This window comes from Vanacampus margaritifer, chromosome 7 (assembly GCF_051991255.1).
Source record: "Vanacampus margaritifer isolate UIUO_Vmar chromosome 7, RoL_Vmar_1.0, whole genome shotgun sequence".
Lineage (NCBI taxonomy): Eukaryota > Metazoa > Chordata > Actinopteri > Syngnathiformes > Syngnathidae > Vanacampus > Vanacampus margaritifer.
The window spans coordinates 21,257,649-21,275,748 of record NC_135438.1 but is presented as its reverse complement, the minus strand read 5'-3'; the positions used below and the strand labels follow the sequence as shown (position 1 = coordinate 21,275,748).

The window sequence follows — 18,100 nt, the reverse complement described above, 5'->3', positions numbered from 1 at the left end:
CAACCCTCACAGCCAATCAAAGAGGTCAAAGGCCTGACTCCTGAACTTAAACTGGTCAAACCCTATTATGGCTATCATTCGACAAACACGCACACACACAGAGTCCAGAGAACATTCCACAGCAGCCCAGAGTGAGCCGGCGTGGACATCCTGAGGAAACAACACTGGCTTCCTGTCAAATTAAGCAAAGCGCTGGCTGCTGGGGACGATAACCGCTGCTGGTTGAGGTAAAGCGTCACCTTCGTGCCGCCCCGCCCCGCCCACCAGGCGCATGCCAGCACCCGCGGAGGCCGTTAGGGTCCCGCACCATCGGCCGCAGCAGGATCATCGGAGAGCTCCTCGGACACGATGGGCCACTTTCTGCTTCTGCTAACCTGCACGCTCGTGTCCCACTGTAAGCGTTTGTCTCATCCAGTTGGAATTCTTCTTGGGGAACAAGTTCGTTGACTGATCTCTAATCAGGTGCTTTTTTTTGTTCTCGTTCCAAGACCTCCATCCACGGAGAGGGGCCGACGCACAGTCCAGTAAGTACATTTCTTTCTTTTAAGATAAAAAATGTATCGATTTGCAGTTTGCCAAAGTGATTTCATGGTGATCTGCGTATTTCTTGATGGTGCCATAACAGGCCTTGTACGGTGGGGTCGCTGGTTTATTGGCCAGGGTTGTAATAGTTTGGGATTTTTTTACATCTTTAGTTTTTGTTGCATTTTAACATTTGTTTTTAAATTGACTTTTCACTAGTTTTAGGGCAAGTTTGGCTTTTCATTAGTTTTCCTGTTTTTGAAAATGCTTAGTTTTTATTAATTTTAGTATTAGTTTTAGTTTTATTGTTTGTTTTTAATATATTGAGTATTTGTGTGTGTAAGATTGGGGGGGAAAAGTCACCATCTGTACTTACTGTACAGATGTACAGCTATACTGAAATAAAAACATTTCAAAACAAACCCAATAGCTCATGTATGAATTGAATTGACAAAGACGGGAAAAAAGGACATTTTCTCTATAATGCTAGTTTAAAATGTAAAGCGTAAACTTAAGATGGCGTTTCAGTTAGTTTTTGTTTATTTTTTTTAAACATTTTTTCTTTTATTCTGTTAACTAAAACATTTTGATCAATTTCAGCTTAATTTGTTAGTTTTTGTTAATTGTAATAACCTTTAAGGATTTAGACAAACAAACTTAAAGTATCTGACACATAATGCAGGGCAGGGGTCTCCAATGCAGTGCCAACGGGCACCATGTATTTTAGCCCCCAAGCATCACATGAGTAGCCTGTTCTAAAAATAGCTCACATGTGACAGGACATTGTGATTTTCTAGGATTTCGGTACAACTGGTCATTAGAAAATATAAACACTGGCAGATTAATAGAAATAGTGTTACATATTTAGAAATGATGTAACACTATTGTGAACATATATTTTATTTACATTACATTTAGAAATGACATATATTTTGCATGACATTTACATATTTATGGTATGTTTCCTGATTGTTGAGAGAAATCACAAAATGATCAGTGTCTTCATATAAATGGATATAATAATTATTAACTAACATATAACAATAGTTTGAGTAAATTCATTATTTCAGAAGTGTGTATCAAACTGGTAGCCCTTCGCATTAATTAGTAACAAAGAAGTAGCTCCCGGTTTTAAAAAGGTTGATCTACTACTACTGTCCCACGGAATAAAAAAAACAAAAAACAGGTTACTTAATTCTGTCTGTTAGCGAGAGCCACTACATCGTGATAACTTACATTGATGTTTCTGCATCTGGCAATTTATTATTATATTATATTATTAGTATGGGATTTTTTTTTAATGGGCTTTAGGTGAACTGATGAATACACACACGCTCGCACGCACGCACGCACACACACACACACACACGCACATACATATACTCACCCACATACAAAAAAAAGGGTATATATATATATATATATATATATATATATATATATATATATATATATATATATATATATATATATGTGTGTATATATATATGTATATGTATTTTTAAAAAAAAAAAAAAACATTTATTAAATTTTTTTTAATTGATTTGTTGGATTTTTAAAAAAAAAAAAAAAAAAGGAGAGCAATGATGATGTCAAATCGAATGAACAATACTGAGCTCTCCTGTAAGAAAAAAAAAAAAAGGAATAAAAAAAACAAAAAAAGTTACTAAATTGAAAGACTTATTTTGTACACTGTACATGTCACATGTTCTGTTCTATGTGAGTTAGTGGAAAACTTTGTTATCACAGCTTTGGGTGGAAAAGTTGACCAGAACAGTCTTTGGGAACGCGTCGGCGGGCATCGTCACACACGCTTTGCTCACTCGCTGATGGAACGTTTGACTCGGTCCTCATCATGCAGTTGCATGCCCGCTTGTGAATGATGATCAGTAGCGGACAGCTTCATCCTGCTCCGACAGACTGTTTACAGGAGTTTGAGGAGTCAAGTGATTTGTTCCTGCTGTTTTTGTTTAAAGTCTGTCGTATGAGGGATTGGCTGCTTCTGATTGGGTCAAAATTATACGCATAGGCTCAAATATATGCAGGGACATCTTGATGGATTAGTATATTAGACTGTTTCAGTAGTTCAATTTCAAAAGTGAAATTTACAGTACATATGGATTCATTTAACACTTAGGAAAATACTTTTCAGAAGGCCAATTCCGTTGCTTGACAGTTGCTACAGTATTCTTAGGTCACTGTCATTGCCATTGGCTTGTTCACGATCATTTGAGTCAAGCTTGAAGGTGTCGATTTCAGAGCAGGGTGTTGTTTTGTGCTCGACACGCTCTCGGGCCACGGTGACGTAAAGCTCCCCCTGCTGTGGACAACAACACTGGTCTTCCACAAATGTCCAGTTCATTGTACACTGCTGGGTTGTTTCCGGACATCCTAAGTGATTTCCTTCACATTGTTTAGAACTAGCGCCAAAAGTCTCCCAAGAAATAAATAGACTAAAAATTTTCAGATTGGTTCTTGACAAAGTTCCTTGGACTTTCCCGTTGTTCTGAAAATTGGTTAAGCCAGTGAAACAAATCCTTTTTATGCTAATAAAGAAAAATGGTCTCTTGTGAGAAGTTCATTGCTTGGCTTCGTCAAGTTGAAGACGTTCTTGTAGGGCTGGGCGATCTTGCCTAAAAAAAAATCTTGATTTTTGTCATTCAATCAGGATGATTACGATTTTAATATTTATTGAATGTTTATTCAAAGCTTTCATTTATTCAAAAATATTTCCTGTGCAAAATGTTTGGACAACAATATTGTATACTGATTCTAAATCAGTTTTAACATTCATAGTTTGTGCTTGATTGCCACAATTGATTAGTTGATAGCTATTGCTATTATTAGCATGTATGTATATTTTTGACCCTGTGTGGATTCAAATCCCAAATAAATACAAACTTGTTTTTAACACATTGACATTATTATTTGGTGAACATGTAGGTTAAGCTCAAACGGACACACAAAAGAAGCTAAAGACTTCAAGATAGAACCACAAACTATTCATCCATTGTGCATGTTTTTTTTAAATTATATATATATATATATATATATATATATATATATATATATATTTTTTATGCTCTGGTCTAAATTATGCTCAAAGTTAGCAGGATCATTTAGACTGATGCAAAAGATTGTATTTCCTAAATGTCTGATCTGAATCATTTGAAAATTCTTTTAATATCTCTAACAAAACTTTACTGTATCATTTCCACCCCAAAGAAAGAAAATACAAATTTACTAGCCCTAAATAGATCCAATAAAAAAAAAATCGAAATTACATTAAGAACGCAATTGCAATTTATTTTATAAGATCTCTTTGTAAATCAAAAGTGTTCACATGTTTTTCAACCCCACCCTCCAGTCTTCACTATAAGGGACATCAGCATATCTCTTGAGCCCGAGGCGGAAGTGAAACGGGGCGCCAACGTGACAGTGCGCTGTCAGGCGTTGGTCAGCAGCTCGGGCACACGGCCGCTGAGCCGCGAGTACACAATCTACAAGGACGGCGTGACCGTGTACACGAAGACCACCACCAGCTCCGGGGACCTCCTTTACCGCCTTCCTGACGCCCGAGTGTCCAACACGGGCAAATACATGTGTAAGATCAACATCGAAGGCAGGAAGGTGACCAGTGACGCCAAGAAACTCACAGTCACGGGTAAGTGCATCCAGACACTTTTTCCCCGTCACATTCAATGCACACACAACTGAAAAATTACACCTCACCTGTACATTTGGGAGTGAACGTTTGCGAGTGTTGGCAAAGGTAGCGCATGCACGCTCTGTCCTGGTTCATCAGGGTTTATTCAAGGTTCGCAAACTTTCACTAAACGTTCGCTGAGTTTTAAAGTAACACTAAATAGGATTTGAACGCAGCCGTTTGGGTGTACAATAAAGAAGGTAAGATCACAACCACCGTCTGCTGTTAATCCTCTGAGGCTTAAATTAATCAGAAAAAAAATGCTCTGTTTTGAAACAAAATACGGAGAAATCAAGCTTTTTGTGAAACGATATTATTTCATGCACTCTTGTGAATTTGACACCTTTTTTTTCACATGAATGATGCCACAAACACCTAAACAGTGCTTTACTTCTGTAAAACACTACCACCAACAATGAAAAAGTGTTTTTTGATAGCAAAATACGTTTATTTACATTCAACAGTGTAACAATTTGACACAACAATTTGACACAACAATTTGGCAAACTATTTACAAATGTGTGCAACTGTGGTACTATTTACAATTATGTGGATGTTTCAACTACAGTTTTTCTTTTTGTGTAACACTCCCCTGCGTGCAAGGGGACGCAGCAGGATTTGCACAACAGATTAGTTTCACTGCGATTGCTCCTTCGCGTGCAGACGCTACACTTTCTTGCCAGCTTTTTTTCCCGGGGAATAGCAAGTATATACTGCAGTGTGTGTTTGGCCATGTTGCCATCAAGTCTACTCTCAGGATCATGATAGGGTGACATTACGGTGGTGTTACGTCTGGCTTCATCATGTCCTTCAGTTCCTATACCGGTTTGTAAGAGATGTTCTGATCCATCTTATCCACTCCATTCATGGTGGCATCGTAGTCCAGAACCAGTGTCTTCTCCGTGATCAGACTGTACCCACTCCTCCGGTGAATATGCATCGGACTCGGGGTACTCTTCATCGTCCAATTGAACGTCCGCCTGTGCAGAAGTGCTCGGTTGTGCTCTGCGTTTTCCGGCGTTAGCATCGCTAGCCGGTGAGGCTTTATGACGTGGTCATAGCCGCCGAGTCAACGCTTCCAACTTCGGCGTCAACCTCGGAGTCACCATCTTCATCATCGTCGTCATCAATGTGCTCTTTAGCATTGGTCGATGCTTTTCGTCTTTGAAAAAAATGCTCAAGCATGAGCTGCTTGCAACCGGTCGCCATTTTCGCTTCCTCAGCCATTCTCTCCTCAACACTCTAGCTTCGCCTCACGTCTTCTACTGACGCACCCAATCTTGTCCAAAGAGAGTCATCGCTGCCATCTAGTGCCCAAAAATAGTCATTATACTAACTAGATCTGCTTGATACTTTCAGCACAGCTGGCCAAGGCTTTCCTCCACCCGTTTCCAAAAAAAACATAGAGAACGTCTTTTAACGTCTTTGGCAGCCCTCCGTAGGATTTTACGAAACGTTATTTAACGTTTTTGGCAGTCAAAGAGTTAATCAAACTGCAGCTACCTGTGGATCTCTAAAAAAAAAAATGTAGAAATTTATGTATATGTATATCTATATATATACGTATATGTGTATATATATATATATATATATATATATATCCACCACCGAATAAAAAAACAAAAACACCCCTGCATATATTTGCTCACACTGCAGGTTTATCCGCACCCCTGCTTCATCTGAACAATGCTGTCGTCACTGAGGGGGAGGAGCTAACAGCCAGGTGCACCGCGCCAGGAGAAACGGGTTCTATCATTTTCTACTTCTATGACGACGACAAGGAGATCATCGAGGACAGGGTCAGCTCCAACCTGTCAGAAGTCAAGCTACGCTTCAACAATGTTGGCATCCACAAGATGTACTGCTCCTACACTGTCCTGGTGACACCGTTCTTCTCCAAGTCTGAAAAAAGCAACACTGTCACCATTTCGGTCAAAGGTACTGCAAACATTGGAAGTCATTCACGTTTCCAAATATCAAGGCATTCTCCTTTCTGCTTGTTATTGTTTCCACAGAGCTTTCCATTACACCAATTATGGAGATTTTCCCTTACAGCAATATCTACGAAGGAGACAGACTTGACATTATGTGCTCTGTGAAAAACCTCATGCCTAACGTGCACGGAAATGTTCACCTCTACCTGAGCCGCGGCACTCTGCTTCTCAGCAGGGGCGACGACTATGTCAACCACAGCATGATCGCCTTGGCCAAGGACTCTGAGGAGTTTGAGTGCAGACTGGAAATGGGAAATGTTGTGAAAGTTGATACAAAGAAGATTTTGGTGACAGGTAAGTGCTGTGTGCTGTACATCTTTCCATTTCATATCTTAGAAATCACAGCATGAAGTACAGTAAATGTGGGGCAAGCGCAGTGATATGGTAGTTACAATAGATGTGGACAAGATGTCCGGCCCGCCCGCAGTTTCTGACCAGCGCTCACAATGACTATGAAGTCAAACGGACGATATACGGTGCTTTTATTTTGAAAATTGTCCCTTTTGTTTTCTGTCCACGTGCTACAACTTTTGTCTGCAGTGTTACCAACTTAGCAAGGTTTTAGTTATATTTAGTCTTTTTTCTGAACTCTCAGCAACTATCAAAAAAAAAAAAAAAAAAACCTTCCCAAATGTTTGCAACATTCTTTTTTCCTGCACAGTGGAGGGAAAAGGGCCAAGATAATACTGTAGGCAAATCTACAGTTTCATAGTGTAGTCATCATCACGGTATCATCATACATCACTGTCAATAAAACTTTCACCGTCTGACAGACATCATTTTTATTGATTGGGTGTTATAAATAGAAATATTGGCACTATTTTAGTTGTAAAATACTTTCCCAGTTATCTACACATAACCAAATCTAGAAAAGCACATTAAATTGTAAATAGGCAGTTAATGATGTGTTGCTTGGCAGGGCCGTGCGGACAGCACGTGCAGCAGGACGAAGAAGGGAGTGGGGGGAGCGGAGGAAAGTGACACGGATGCTTTTGCAGTTTACTTAATTAAAAAAGAAAAGAAAAGTGTACATGTGTAGGTGCCACCTGACCCACGAACTCCGGTCTGTTCTAAAAATAGCTCACCAGTGATTTGACACTGTCTTACTAAGAAAAAATAAAACAGAGAAAGGCTATCAACATTTATTTACTTATTTATTTAAACTTAACATAGTAAATGTTTCTTAATGTACCAATTTTCCTATATTAAATTTAAAAATGAAATAGAATGTATTAAATGAGGACGAAAAGAACCCCCCCCCCCCCCCGAATTTTATTTTAAATTTTTCAAATAAGCCCATCTTAGAGCTGTAATTTGAATACTTTGATATTTTCCACTTGATGGTAAACCAGAAGAGCTGCTAAAAAAACATTTTTGCCATCCAGCATAATAAACATATCATTTAGATATACTGTACATATGGCTGTTATAATAAAATAAACATGCATGTAAAATGCTATAGAGAATGGATGGATGGATGCTAATGCATCATATTCTGGACTGTATCCACAGAGCTGTTTTCAGTGCCCACTCTCACCATATCTCCAAGAGAAGTCTTTCAAAGGGAATACATGACTCTGAGCTGCAAAAGTGAGCGCTTCGCCTCAGAGAGGCTCCACAGGGACGAGTTGACTTACAGTTTGGATCCGCCAGAGAGCCTCCTGTTCCCAAAGAGCACCGGCGTGTTTTTTGGCAAAGCTCTGCTCTACGAATTCAACTACACCTGCATCGCTCAAGCTAAAGGCATCAGGAAATACAGCAGCCCTTTGACCGTCCGTCCTAAAGGTAGACGCTTATTTCACTGCATTTTAGAGCACGTCCCATAATGAAATGCACAATCTATTGAGATACAAATCAGAGCTGTATCAAAAATTCTGCCTTAACAAATGTAATAATGCTTAGCGGCGAATGACATTCATTTAAAAACACATATTGTGGCTGTTGCTTGCAGTGGTTGTGTGACATAACTCTATCAGTTTCATTCTTAATTATATTTTCAAACTGATTCCTATTCCTATTGGACAATTCCAAGGAAGCACGTTTTTCTGTAGTTTCAAAGGATTTTGGTATTTGCCTTGTAGCAATTAAATCAAATGCACATTTAAACCAAGGGTGTCTGTCCATTGTCCAAAATAACAGCCTGGGGCCATTTGCAGCTCACCAGCCATTTTTAGCGGCCAGTGCCACATACTAAAATGAACGTCCCGTATCGCTTGCCCCGGCATTGGAAGGCAGAAGTGAAAAGAAATTTGTTCTCATCTCCCACGTCATTGTTTTCCATCAACAATTCTCATCAATGATTGTTTGCTTCACTTTCTGCTCTTTGTAAAGGTCTGCTTATTTCAGATTGCTCAGATTTTGATTTTGAATGTGGAGATGTGATTCTGCCACTGCTCACAAACTATGAAAAACGCCTGACTTCTTGCTTTATCACCTACAGTAGCTTTTTCTAAACTCAATATCTAATATTTTATGAGTATTATCTGACTCTTAACACATCGGGCCCTATTTTTGTAGTAAAAACTGGCGTATCTTCATTTTTGTGCTGGGCCAAGTCTAGTTTATTGTGTGTTACATCTGACAATTTGGTGACAGAAAGTAGACTAAATTTAGACCAGCTTAAAGTAAGTCTAATATGTGGCACAGGTGGGTGATTTTGATTTGCATTGACAACTAAAATCAAACAAAAATATCACTTGAATAATAATTTGGAATGAGGTGTATGTAAAAGGTATTTCAAATTGTGAAAAATCAAGTTGTGCATATGAATACATCCTATATTGTATCCATGTATGCAATATTTCACCAACTAAAGGCCTTTTCTATTGAATTTATAAGTTTGTTCTTGTGTTTGCCCACTTCAGTGACTGTGTCAACACCAAGGATCTCAGTGGTTGGCAGGGCGGTGCTGGGACGTCCCTTTAAGGTCCTATGTCAGTCGGACATCGGCAGCCTGCCCATAAACTACACTTTGCTGAAAGAGTACGAGCAGCTGAGCATGGCCAGTGTCAAAATACCTTTTGAGCAGGCTGTGTTCACCGTCACCATCCAGCAGCCTGGCGAAATAAGCAAGTTCATGTGTGAGGCCAAGAACAGTCAGAAGGAAGCGCCGCTCAGCAAGAGACTGGAGGCGACTGTTGTTGGTAAATGTTTCACACAGCAACTGTACAATATTTGTGAATTTGCCTACTCACAGATTTTTTTTTGGGGGGGTGGGGGGTACTTTGAAGTGGGATGAGTTGCATGTGTTCCCACCCCGGCAGCTCACGCTCACAGACTACAACCTTCTAAAGCTAATCCATACTTTCCTGCTGCACCTTTGAGCCTTCTGGACTCAGCACATCTTTCCCCATGCTTCCCGTCATAAATAGACAGAAAAATGGCCAAAAGAAATGTTATTTACGTCATAGCTACGCCAGAGGGGATTTACTGTATGGGCAAATATATCCAATCAATGAATGAATCAATCTGCAGTGAGGCTTGAACCCACAGATTGCCCTGAATCGTGTTTTTTTTTTTTTCAACTCATCTTTGAAAAATGATGCTTGAATAAAGACAAGAGCCTTGACCACTAGCCCATCTAACAAACCTCCTCTGCCTTTGTCTCCACAGTGCCTCTGTCTCATCCGACCCTCACAGTCATCCCCTTCTTGCCGGAAATTGCAGAGGGAGATCATCTGTTCCTGATCTGTGGTGTGAAAGGCACCCCGCCCATCACCTTTAAGTGGTATAAGGATGGCGGCAACGACCCGGTCTTCACCACCACCTCAGACAATAACAATACAGATTTCCAGATTGAAGCACTGGCCAAAGATGACAGTGGTTCCTACTACTGCGAGGCCATCAATCACGCCAACAATGTGGTCCGCAGCGCACCGGTCACCATAGAAGGTGAGGATGAGCTTCATTCACATACTAGATCATTATTACCTCATACAAATACTGAGGCGGCACGCTGGGCGAATGTTTAGCACATCCATTTCACTCTTCTGAGGGTGAGGAATCGTGCTCCAACATTTTTGTGTGAAGTTTGGATGTTCTCCCCGCGCTTGCATGGATTTTCTCCAGTTTCCTTCCACATTCCAAAAACATACATGGTAGGTTCACTGAAGAATCTAAATTGTCCTAAGGTGTGAATGTGTGTGTCACAGATGAATTACCGGTAATTGTTGCAATATGCGCAGACAATTTAAATCAAATAAAGTTTTTATTTTATTTTTTTTTTATATTGGGTCAAAAGTAACCCAATTATGGATCAAAAAAGGACCGATCCACCTTGATCATGATGTATAAAACAAACTCAGAAACTTTCTGGATTGTTTTATACATCATGACCCAATTTTAGACCCAAAGTTGGGTCAAATTAACCCAAGTAGAGGATCTGACCTAACTTTATGGGTCGTTATATACAAAATGACCCTTTTTTGTGCAAAACAATGCACCAAGTTGAGTCAAATTGACCCAAATAGAGAATACAACTTTCTGGGTTGTTTTATACATAATGACCCAATTTTTGATTCAAAGTTTAGTCAAATTAACCCAAGTGGAGGATCTGACCTCTTTTTATTTTTTTTTACTTTAAGTTGGGTCAAATTGACCCAATTAGAGAATCTAACCCAACTTTCTGGGTTGTTTTATTGAAAATGACCCAATTTTTTACCCGAAGGTGGGTCAAATTGACCCAAATAGATGCGCTGATCCAACTTTCTGGGTTGTTTTATGAAATATGACCCAATTTTTGACCAAAGTAGAGAGTCTGTCCATTTTAGACCCATAATAGGGTTGCTTATTGAATGGAGGAACGTAAAATAAAGCTGTTAGTAGCAAATAAATGTCATCACCTTCATCCTCGTTCTGTTCAGTATGCCAGAGATGGCTGAGTTTATCGCAGCCGATCGCTCATCCTGTGGAGTGACATTAAGTTATCCATTTCCTCTTCCAGTTTTCTTCTTTCCTTCTCTGGTTCAATATCCTATATCTTTGCATCCGTCTTAATACCTTACCACTTTTTCTTCACCTGAGCTACGGTGTAGACCTCGGATGACACTGCATTTACAGCCTAAGCCCAGGTATCTTTTTTATCTGTCATCCACACTCTAGTAGAAATGTTTTGAAAAACATAATTTTCCTTCCCTTCACCTTTTTCTTTAGTCAGTCAGATTCCATGTTTTTGGTCATATGTCCGAATTTCTCTTCTTTACTGCGTCTCTCTCCTCTCCGCAGTGCGCCTGGCCCTATGGAAGAAAGCGGTGATTGTGGGCTTCTGTCTGCTGGTGGTGTCGGTGCTGGTGGTGGTGTTTGTGCTGTGCTTCAGGTCCAAGAGAGGTAGAGACACCTACAATCCCGCAGCAACTCACACCTCCTTAGTCTGACTACGTGTGAAGCAAGCTTCTCCCGCCCACTTCCTCCTGCTCTTCTCACATCTCCTCTCTTATTGTAGGTAAAAAGGAAGCAGCTGCTGAATTGTCAGTGTGAGTTGGCTCCACTACTTGCTTCCTCTCATTATGACTAATGGTGTATAGTTGCGTTCGTCATAGTTGTATCCGTATTGTTAGGTTGGCTGAGATGAGGGTCGATATAAGGTCGCGAGCCCAAAGATGACATCTTGAGTGCCCCAATCAATGTTGACAGCTCTGAGTGCAGTTGTGATAACACAAAATAATGACTTAAGATCCAATTTTACGCCATCTACACCTTCAAAAAAGCCAGGTTTATGTGATGTGAAAAAATGAGATCACAATTTTAACAAACTGAAATTCAACTGGAGTGGATAAAATACCAAAAAGAACACACTATTTCAGCACACAGTCCTTTCGGCTAGGAGTTCATCATCATGGCACATTTTGTCTTAAATTGGTGACTATATGCCTTATTCTTCCTTACGAAATTGCTCCAAATCTGTCAGAATACAAACACACCTCTGGTCGGTCCTCCTGCGATCATTCCACAGATTTTTTTATTAGAGTAGAAGCTACAGAGGAAATGTATTATTAGGCATTTTATTACACTGAAGGCTTTAAATACTAATGTAGAGTTTTAAACTGGTGTAAAGTCTGGCATACAGTTCTGAGGTTTGAGTTCCAAATCTCATCTCCAGCCTTTTTGTGTGGAGTTTGCATGTTCTCCCTGTGCTTGCGGGTTTACTTCGGGGACTTCAGCTACCTCACACATCCCAAAAACAGATTTGATAGGTTAAAGACTCAAAATTGTCAATAGGTATAAATGCATGTACCCAAGCAATTGACTGGCAGCCAGTCCAGGGTGTACTCCGCTTCACACCCAAAGTCAGCTCGGTTAGGCTCTAGCTCACCTGTGACCCCAATGAGCATAAGTGGTTAGAAAAAGGATGGATGGATGCTTTTATAACAGTGTTGAATCACAAATTCAAAGTGCAATATCTATCAATGACGGTTTTCAACTTTAACCCAACACCTCTTTTGAAGAGAGCATTTGAAGTAGTCTATGCTAATGTTGGCCACATTCAGACTGAAAATGAATTCATGGCCCCAAACTCCTTTTGTTTGTCAAGTCAGTATTTCCCAGTGATAAGCAAGGAGGAAAATGGCACTGACTCGTCTCTCTCAAACTGAGACAAGCAGGTGAAAGGCCGAGCCAATCAAACACTTTGGAGGTGATCTAACTCTAGGCAATTAACTCTGAAAACATCAAAATTAGACTATGGGAGTTAAAATTAACTTTTACAAATTTAACTCTCCAATTTTTGCAGATAGAGTGGTACAAAGCCCCAATTAACAATAACTAAAAAGTGCCCATACAATGATCACATGAGGGCAGCTACAAATAAATAAATAAATATAATTGTAGCCCATCTGATCCCCATGTAATACAGAAGGGCCCCAGAATTGTTTAATTATTTTAGGTTGAGTTTTAAAGTGAATTTGTCCCAATTACCAGATTGAGAAAACAACGATTTCGCTATAGTATATATAGACAAGACACCCAAATATCAAAGCTGTTAAGTTGTGAAAATTTATGATTAAGAGAGAGAGAGAGAAATATTACAATCAAATGACCTTATTTTACTCCCTCCCATAAAAGAAACTCATGCAGGCATGTCATTATGGACCTTGCTTTGTGCACTGGGGCACATTCATGGTGGAACAGAAAAGGGCCTCCCCAAATAAATGTCGGAAGTGTAGAAAAATGATGATGATAAAGAAGGGAGTGGCAGCTTTATACAAACCTGACCATTGCTCATTAAAAAATGGGTCTCAATTATTTTGCTTTTTTGGAGTGCAAAACACAGACTGGACTGGATATTATGTCTTGATCATGCCTCCACTTCCTCTCATTGTACAAACCGACAAGTCAGGTCAGACTATCTCAGACGCAGATGAAGCCGTCTCGTGATGGTTACATTTTCTAGAACCAGAGTGTGCACTGTTGCAATCAGCAAAATGAACATTTCTCTGAGGTACGACAGTTTTTGTGCAATATCCACATTGTTTTTGCATGCCCACAAAAAACTGATGCAACATGTCATCTTAACTTCTTTTTTTTAATACCTGTCAATTTTCCTCAGCTTCCGATCGTACCAGGAGTTAAAAAAAATGAATTGAGCACTAAAGGTGTATTGCGGAGTTAACAATGTTAATGTTCAAGATTTTTTTCCATCATGCATACTCCACTTATGCCTAGATGAGTACGAAGTGCCCTGACTTTTTAACTGCGACAGCGCCAGTCATCTTGTATCTTCCCTTCAGTTTCTTGAGGGTGGGTGTGGTGGAAGGTGATGTCATGCTCATCCTCAAAGACATGTAGTGTTGTGTTAGCTGGAGTACACCACAATTGGAATGGAAACTGAAAAAAAACAAGAGGTCGGCTTCTAGCACAGCCCAAACTCCAGCTCAGACTCCAAGAAAACTATATAAAAAAAAAAACTTTTATTCAAGCACACATACTCGCACGTGCACCATGCACAAGCTTGACACCGATGCTGCATTTACGCTTTAGGCCAGAGGTGGCAGTCCCAATTAAAGAAGTGACCAACTCCGCAATGCACCTTAAAGGGATTGCAACATGAAAAATCAACTTTTTGGAGCCATTAGTCATGTTAAAATGCTAATTCCTCACCAAAAACATGACCAAATTTGTGTTTTCCTCCATTCGCCCCTGTATGAGAAATTCTAGGTTATTCTGCTCTCCAAGCACCAGCCCCTCCCAACCTGAGAAAACAAGCTGTTGGCACGGTTTGGCGTCATTGCGTGTGGCCCCACCCCCGCTCCGCCTCTGGGGAGTAAACGCACGCCCACTTTCTCTGAGACCTCCCTCAATGGGATATTGACAAAAGTAGCCTTTATCAATAAACATTCTGTCCAAATGAATTCAAAGCAATCAATTATTCTTCACATTTGCAATGCCACAGTGCAATGAAATGACAATTGCCCGTCTTAAAATACATTGGCTGACACTGGTGTAAACTACAAGTAAAACATTTACGCTGATAGACTTAAATGAATGGATGGTGTAGTGGCTAGTGTGGTAGCCACATAAACAGCAGGGCGCGGATTCGCAACCTGCTGTGGTGCATTTTTGTTTCCTCCTTCTTTCCTCTAACCTCTCTGCTCTCCTCCTCTTCCACGATTTCTTGCGGCAAGGACCCGTTTTGTTTCAAATGTTTATTCAAGAATGGATGGCTTACGTGACCAAACGTGGAGATCTAGCAGCCCGTGAAATTTAGAGTCCATTTTAAAAATTTAAAAATCAGCTTAAAACCTATCTGTATGTTTCGTGGGCGTTGCGCGAAGCAGCCAGCTCGGACGACGTCATGAGAAGGGAGAAGCGGGGTTTTACTGAACCAAGCGTTTGACTTCGGAGTAAGAAAAATAGCCACCGAAATAACTCATATTTCATAACAAATTACATCGCGGTTGTGTCAAAGGTAAAATTTCATCAATATATGCCTATAGTTAACTGTGGAAGGGCTTAAAATACCATGGTGTAGTCCCTTTAAAGGGATACTTGACTCATTTAGCCATTTTCACCGGTAAAAAGTTAGTGGTTTGTCCAGAATGAATTTAAAAACGACACTATTTTTTGTATACAATTTATACCTTTATAAAGTAATTTAAAAAAAACAATCACGGCTCACCTGTTTTATGAGTTTGGTCAGTAAACAGAGCCATGATTGTTCATTACCTACTTCCTCAGCACAGGTGATGTCATCTTCAGTTTACAGTAAGTGGAACAAAATAGTTTTTAAAGTAGCACTAAGGAACTTTTCAATCTTAACTCTTTTATTGCCATACGTTATCCAAAAAGCAACCCAGACCGTGCTAGCCGATTTTGAGCATTTTAACTAATCTTTCAAGGCAAACAGAATATTGTGTGCTGTCACTATGTGAACAAGGTGCACACCAAATGAAAGATCGCGTTCCATTCCTTTATTTGAGAAAAAAAAGTATGTTTCTACCTTATTGCGTTCTTTAGTAATCAACATTTGAAAATAGGTAATTTGAGTGACATTGAACTAAAATTGAAAAGATAAGGAGAAAATAATATTTTTGTGAAAAGATACATTTTCTGCGCAACAGTGACTTTGACACTAATGTTTTTTTACTTAGCGACACCCTGTGAATTCGATTTAATGTGACAAAGGCTTTGATCATTCACGTCATCCTTGAAAACGTTCTATTTCATCATATTCAACATATTTCATTGTAAAGTCCATATTGTCCATATTACTGGGAGAGCATTGAAAAGAGATTAAATGCTGTCATCTGCTGGCCATTATTGGTTGGTGTTTTGGTATTTTACAACCCCAATGACAAGGCAGTGCTGCATGGAAGTTACCCTGCCTGTTGAGGGAAAATTTTTTGGAGGCATTAATTTGGATTTTACTATACGTCGTTAAACGTTTTTGGTGGTAAAAGTGTCAATAAAATATTTTCATAACTCTTCTGATGAAACCTCTACTTAAAACTAGTTGAATGGTACCTTTGCCATGGCCTGAGAGTGTCTGTATAATTTTTACTGGCACTAAGCAACTTTGAGGAGGGTGGTAGGAACACTGCCACACAAAAAATTACAAATGTGCTGACTGCTTTATGGCATACGTCACTTCCGCCTTTCTCCATTTGTTACAAAGACAAAAGTCAATTTAAATGTCAACCCTCACTGGCATGATGAAAAAATGGCGCATTGCGCTTGTCCTCATGAGAAATGTGTGGTCGCTTTTTGTCCATAATCAATGTAAACTGAAAAGTTCCTTAGTGTTGCTTTTAAGGTATTAATTCTAAATGAAAAATAATTAAGTTATCAAGTTCGTTGTGGACTAAATATATTTTTTTGATTGCTGAAAATGACTCAATGAGTTAAGTATCCCTTAAACATAACTCCAATAACTGCCGTTGGTAATTTTGAAAATAATGTTTGCCTCCATTCACAAAACTACACAGAGCTGTCAACTTGTGATTTGATCACCTACAGTAAGATGTCATCACTGGATCAAAACAGGCATCATTAAAGTGTTGGATAATATCTTGCTTGATGTCTTGCATGATTGAGTCCTTTTAGAGGCTAAAGTTGCTCCCACTGTGACCGCATATGGCCCTTTGCGTAACAACACTAAGGTGTCCTGTTATTTGAAAAAAATATAGGTATATATATTTTTTAAACTCTTTGTAGCATTTAGATATCCTTCGATGAATCCAATTTTTTTTCCCAACCAATGAAATGAATGGCTGGTAGTAAGAACCTTTTTTTTTTTCTTAAAAGTGGTACTTGTTTGTAGTCTATAACCTTTGACATGTTTGACCTCAACAGGCTTCAACACACAAAATATCTATTTTGTTTTCTTGTGACATTTTGTAGACTTCAAATATTCTGACATTTCGTCCAGTTGACTTTATTCTCACCATTTCTCAGAAAGCCTTCGAGCCCTAAATCAGATGACTCTTTAACAGTGAGTCTAACCCACGACACAGAGGTTAATAATGCAGCCCCAGGTAGATTGTTTTAACTTTTTTTTTTCTTGTGTTCTACCGGCTGTCTTCATCGGTCATTACTACAACCACGAGTCCTTCCATAGCATGTTGTTTGTGGGAGCCATTTTGATCCATTCTCACTCCATCATCCATGTTCTAATATGCATGCAGGGCAAGGGGTCATGTTGTTGTAACCTGACGAGCTTTGTTTAACATAAACATTTGTTTTGTTGTTGATATCCTGCTCAGTGTTACATGAGAGAGTGACATTTTGCATGTACATCGTCTCACTTTGTGTATTCCCGAGGCAAGCAAAACAGGAAATGTTGTAGGGACGGTGTCTGGACGAGCTTGCAGTTGCATGACATTGTCAAGTGTTGCAAAGTGCTTAGTGCGCCCATTATCATCTTGTTCCAGACGGAGTGCCACGCTATGATGGCATGGAGGGGAGGGTGACCAATGGGACACGAGCTAGCGCGCTGTCGCTTCCCACTGACATCAGCAACAGGAGCAGCTTCAGTATTCCGGCCACAGTGTAGAGATGCCCTGCTTTGCAAGGGGCGGGGAGACACGTAACAAAAAAAATGGGAAAAAAATAATAATAATAATTGAAGATTCACCTAATACAAGGAACTTTTTCCCACTTTTTTCTCTGTTGAGGGATGTTACAAGAGAAAGGACTCGCCTCCTGCTGCTCCCTCTCCCCTCCCCCTGCAATCTACATGGCCTTTGTTTTTTCTGTATTTGTTATTTTTATTTAACATCACTGTCTTTGTCTTGTGCTTTTTTTGTATGCCATGTGTCCACGGGTGCATGTTTTTGCCATGTTGTGTGACTTTTGCTTTGTAAGTTTGAGCATCGTTGTTGACTGTTTTGAATTTCAGATCCCTTTTATCACCATCATAGGTCATGTTTGTGTATATTTTGGTTCA

General features: G+C 39.6%; 1 protein-coding gene across 9 annotated transcripts in view; it reads left to right on the top strand.

Moving 5' to 3' along the window:
* The first annotated feature begins 253 nt into the window (after positions 1-253).
* Positions 254-18,100, top strand: part of pecam1b (platelet and endothelial cell adhesion molecule 1b) — a 25,523-nt gene continuing 7,676 nt past the window's right edge. Inside the window, exons 1-12 of one of the 9 annotated variants that reach the window (XM_077571295.1) lie at positions 254-394; positions 489-524; positions 3,890-4,186; positions 5,885-6,166; positions 6,244-6,516; positions 7,735-8,007; positions 9,087-9,365; positions 9,835-10,113; positions 11,446-11,547; positions 11,663-11,693; positions 17,110-17,189; positions 17,586-18,100. The exon at positions 17,586-18,100 is cut by the window's right edge and continues 52 nt beyond it. In XM_077571295.1, the coding sequence (XP_077427421.1) occupies positions 349-394; positions 489-524; positions 3,890-4,186; positions 5,885-6,166; positions 6,244-6,516; positions 7,735-8,007; positions 9,087-9,365; positions 9,835-10,113; positions 11,446-11,547; positions 11,663-11,693; positions 17,110-17,189; positions 17,586-17,707 (2,100 nt within the window). In that variant the 5' untranslated portion in view covers positions 254-348 and the 3' untranslated portion in view covers positions 17,708-18,100. The other 8 variants (XM_077571298.1, XR_013294852.1, XM_077571293.1 and 5 more) reach the window with 8 other exon arrangements.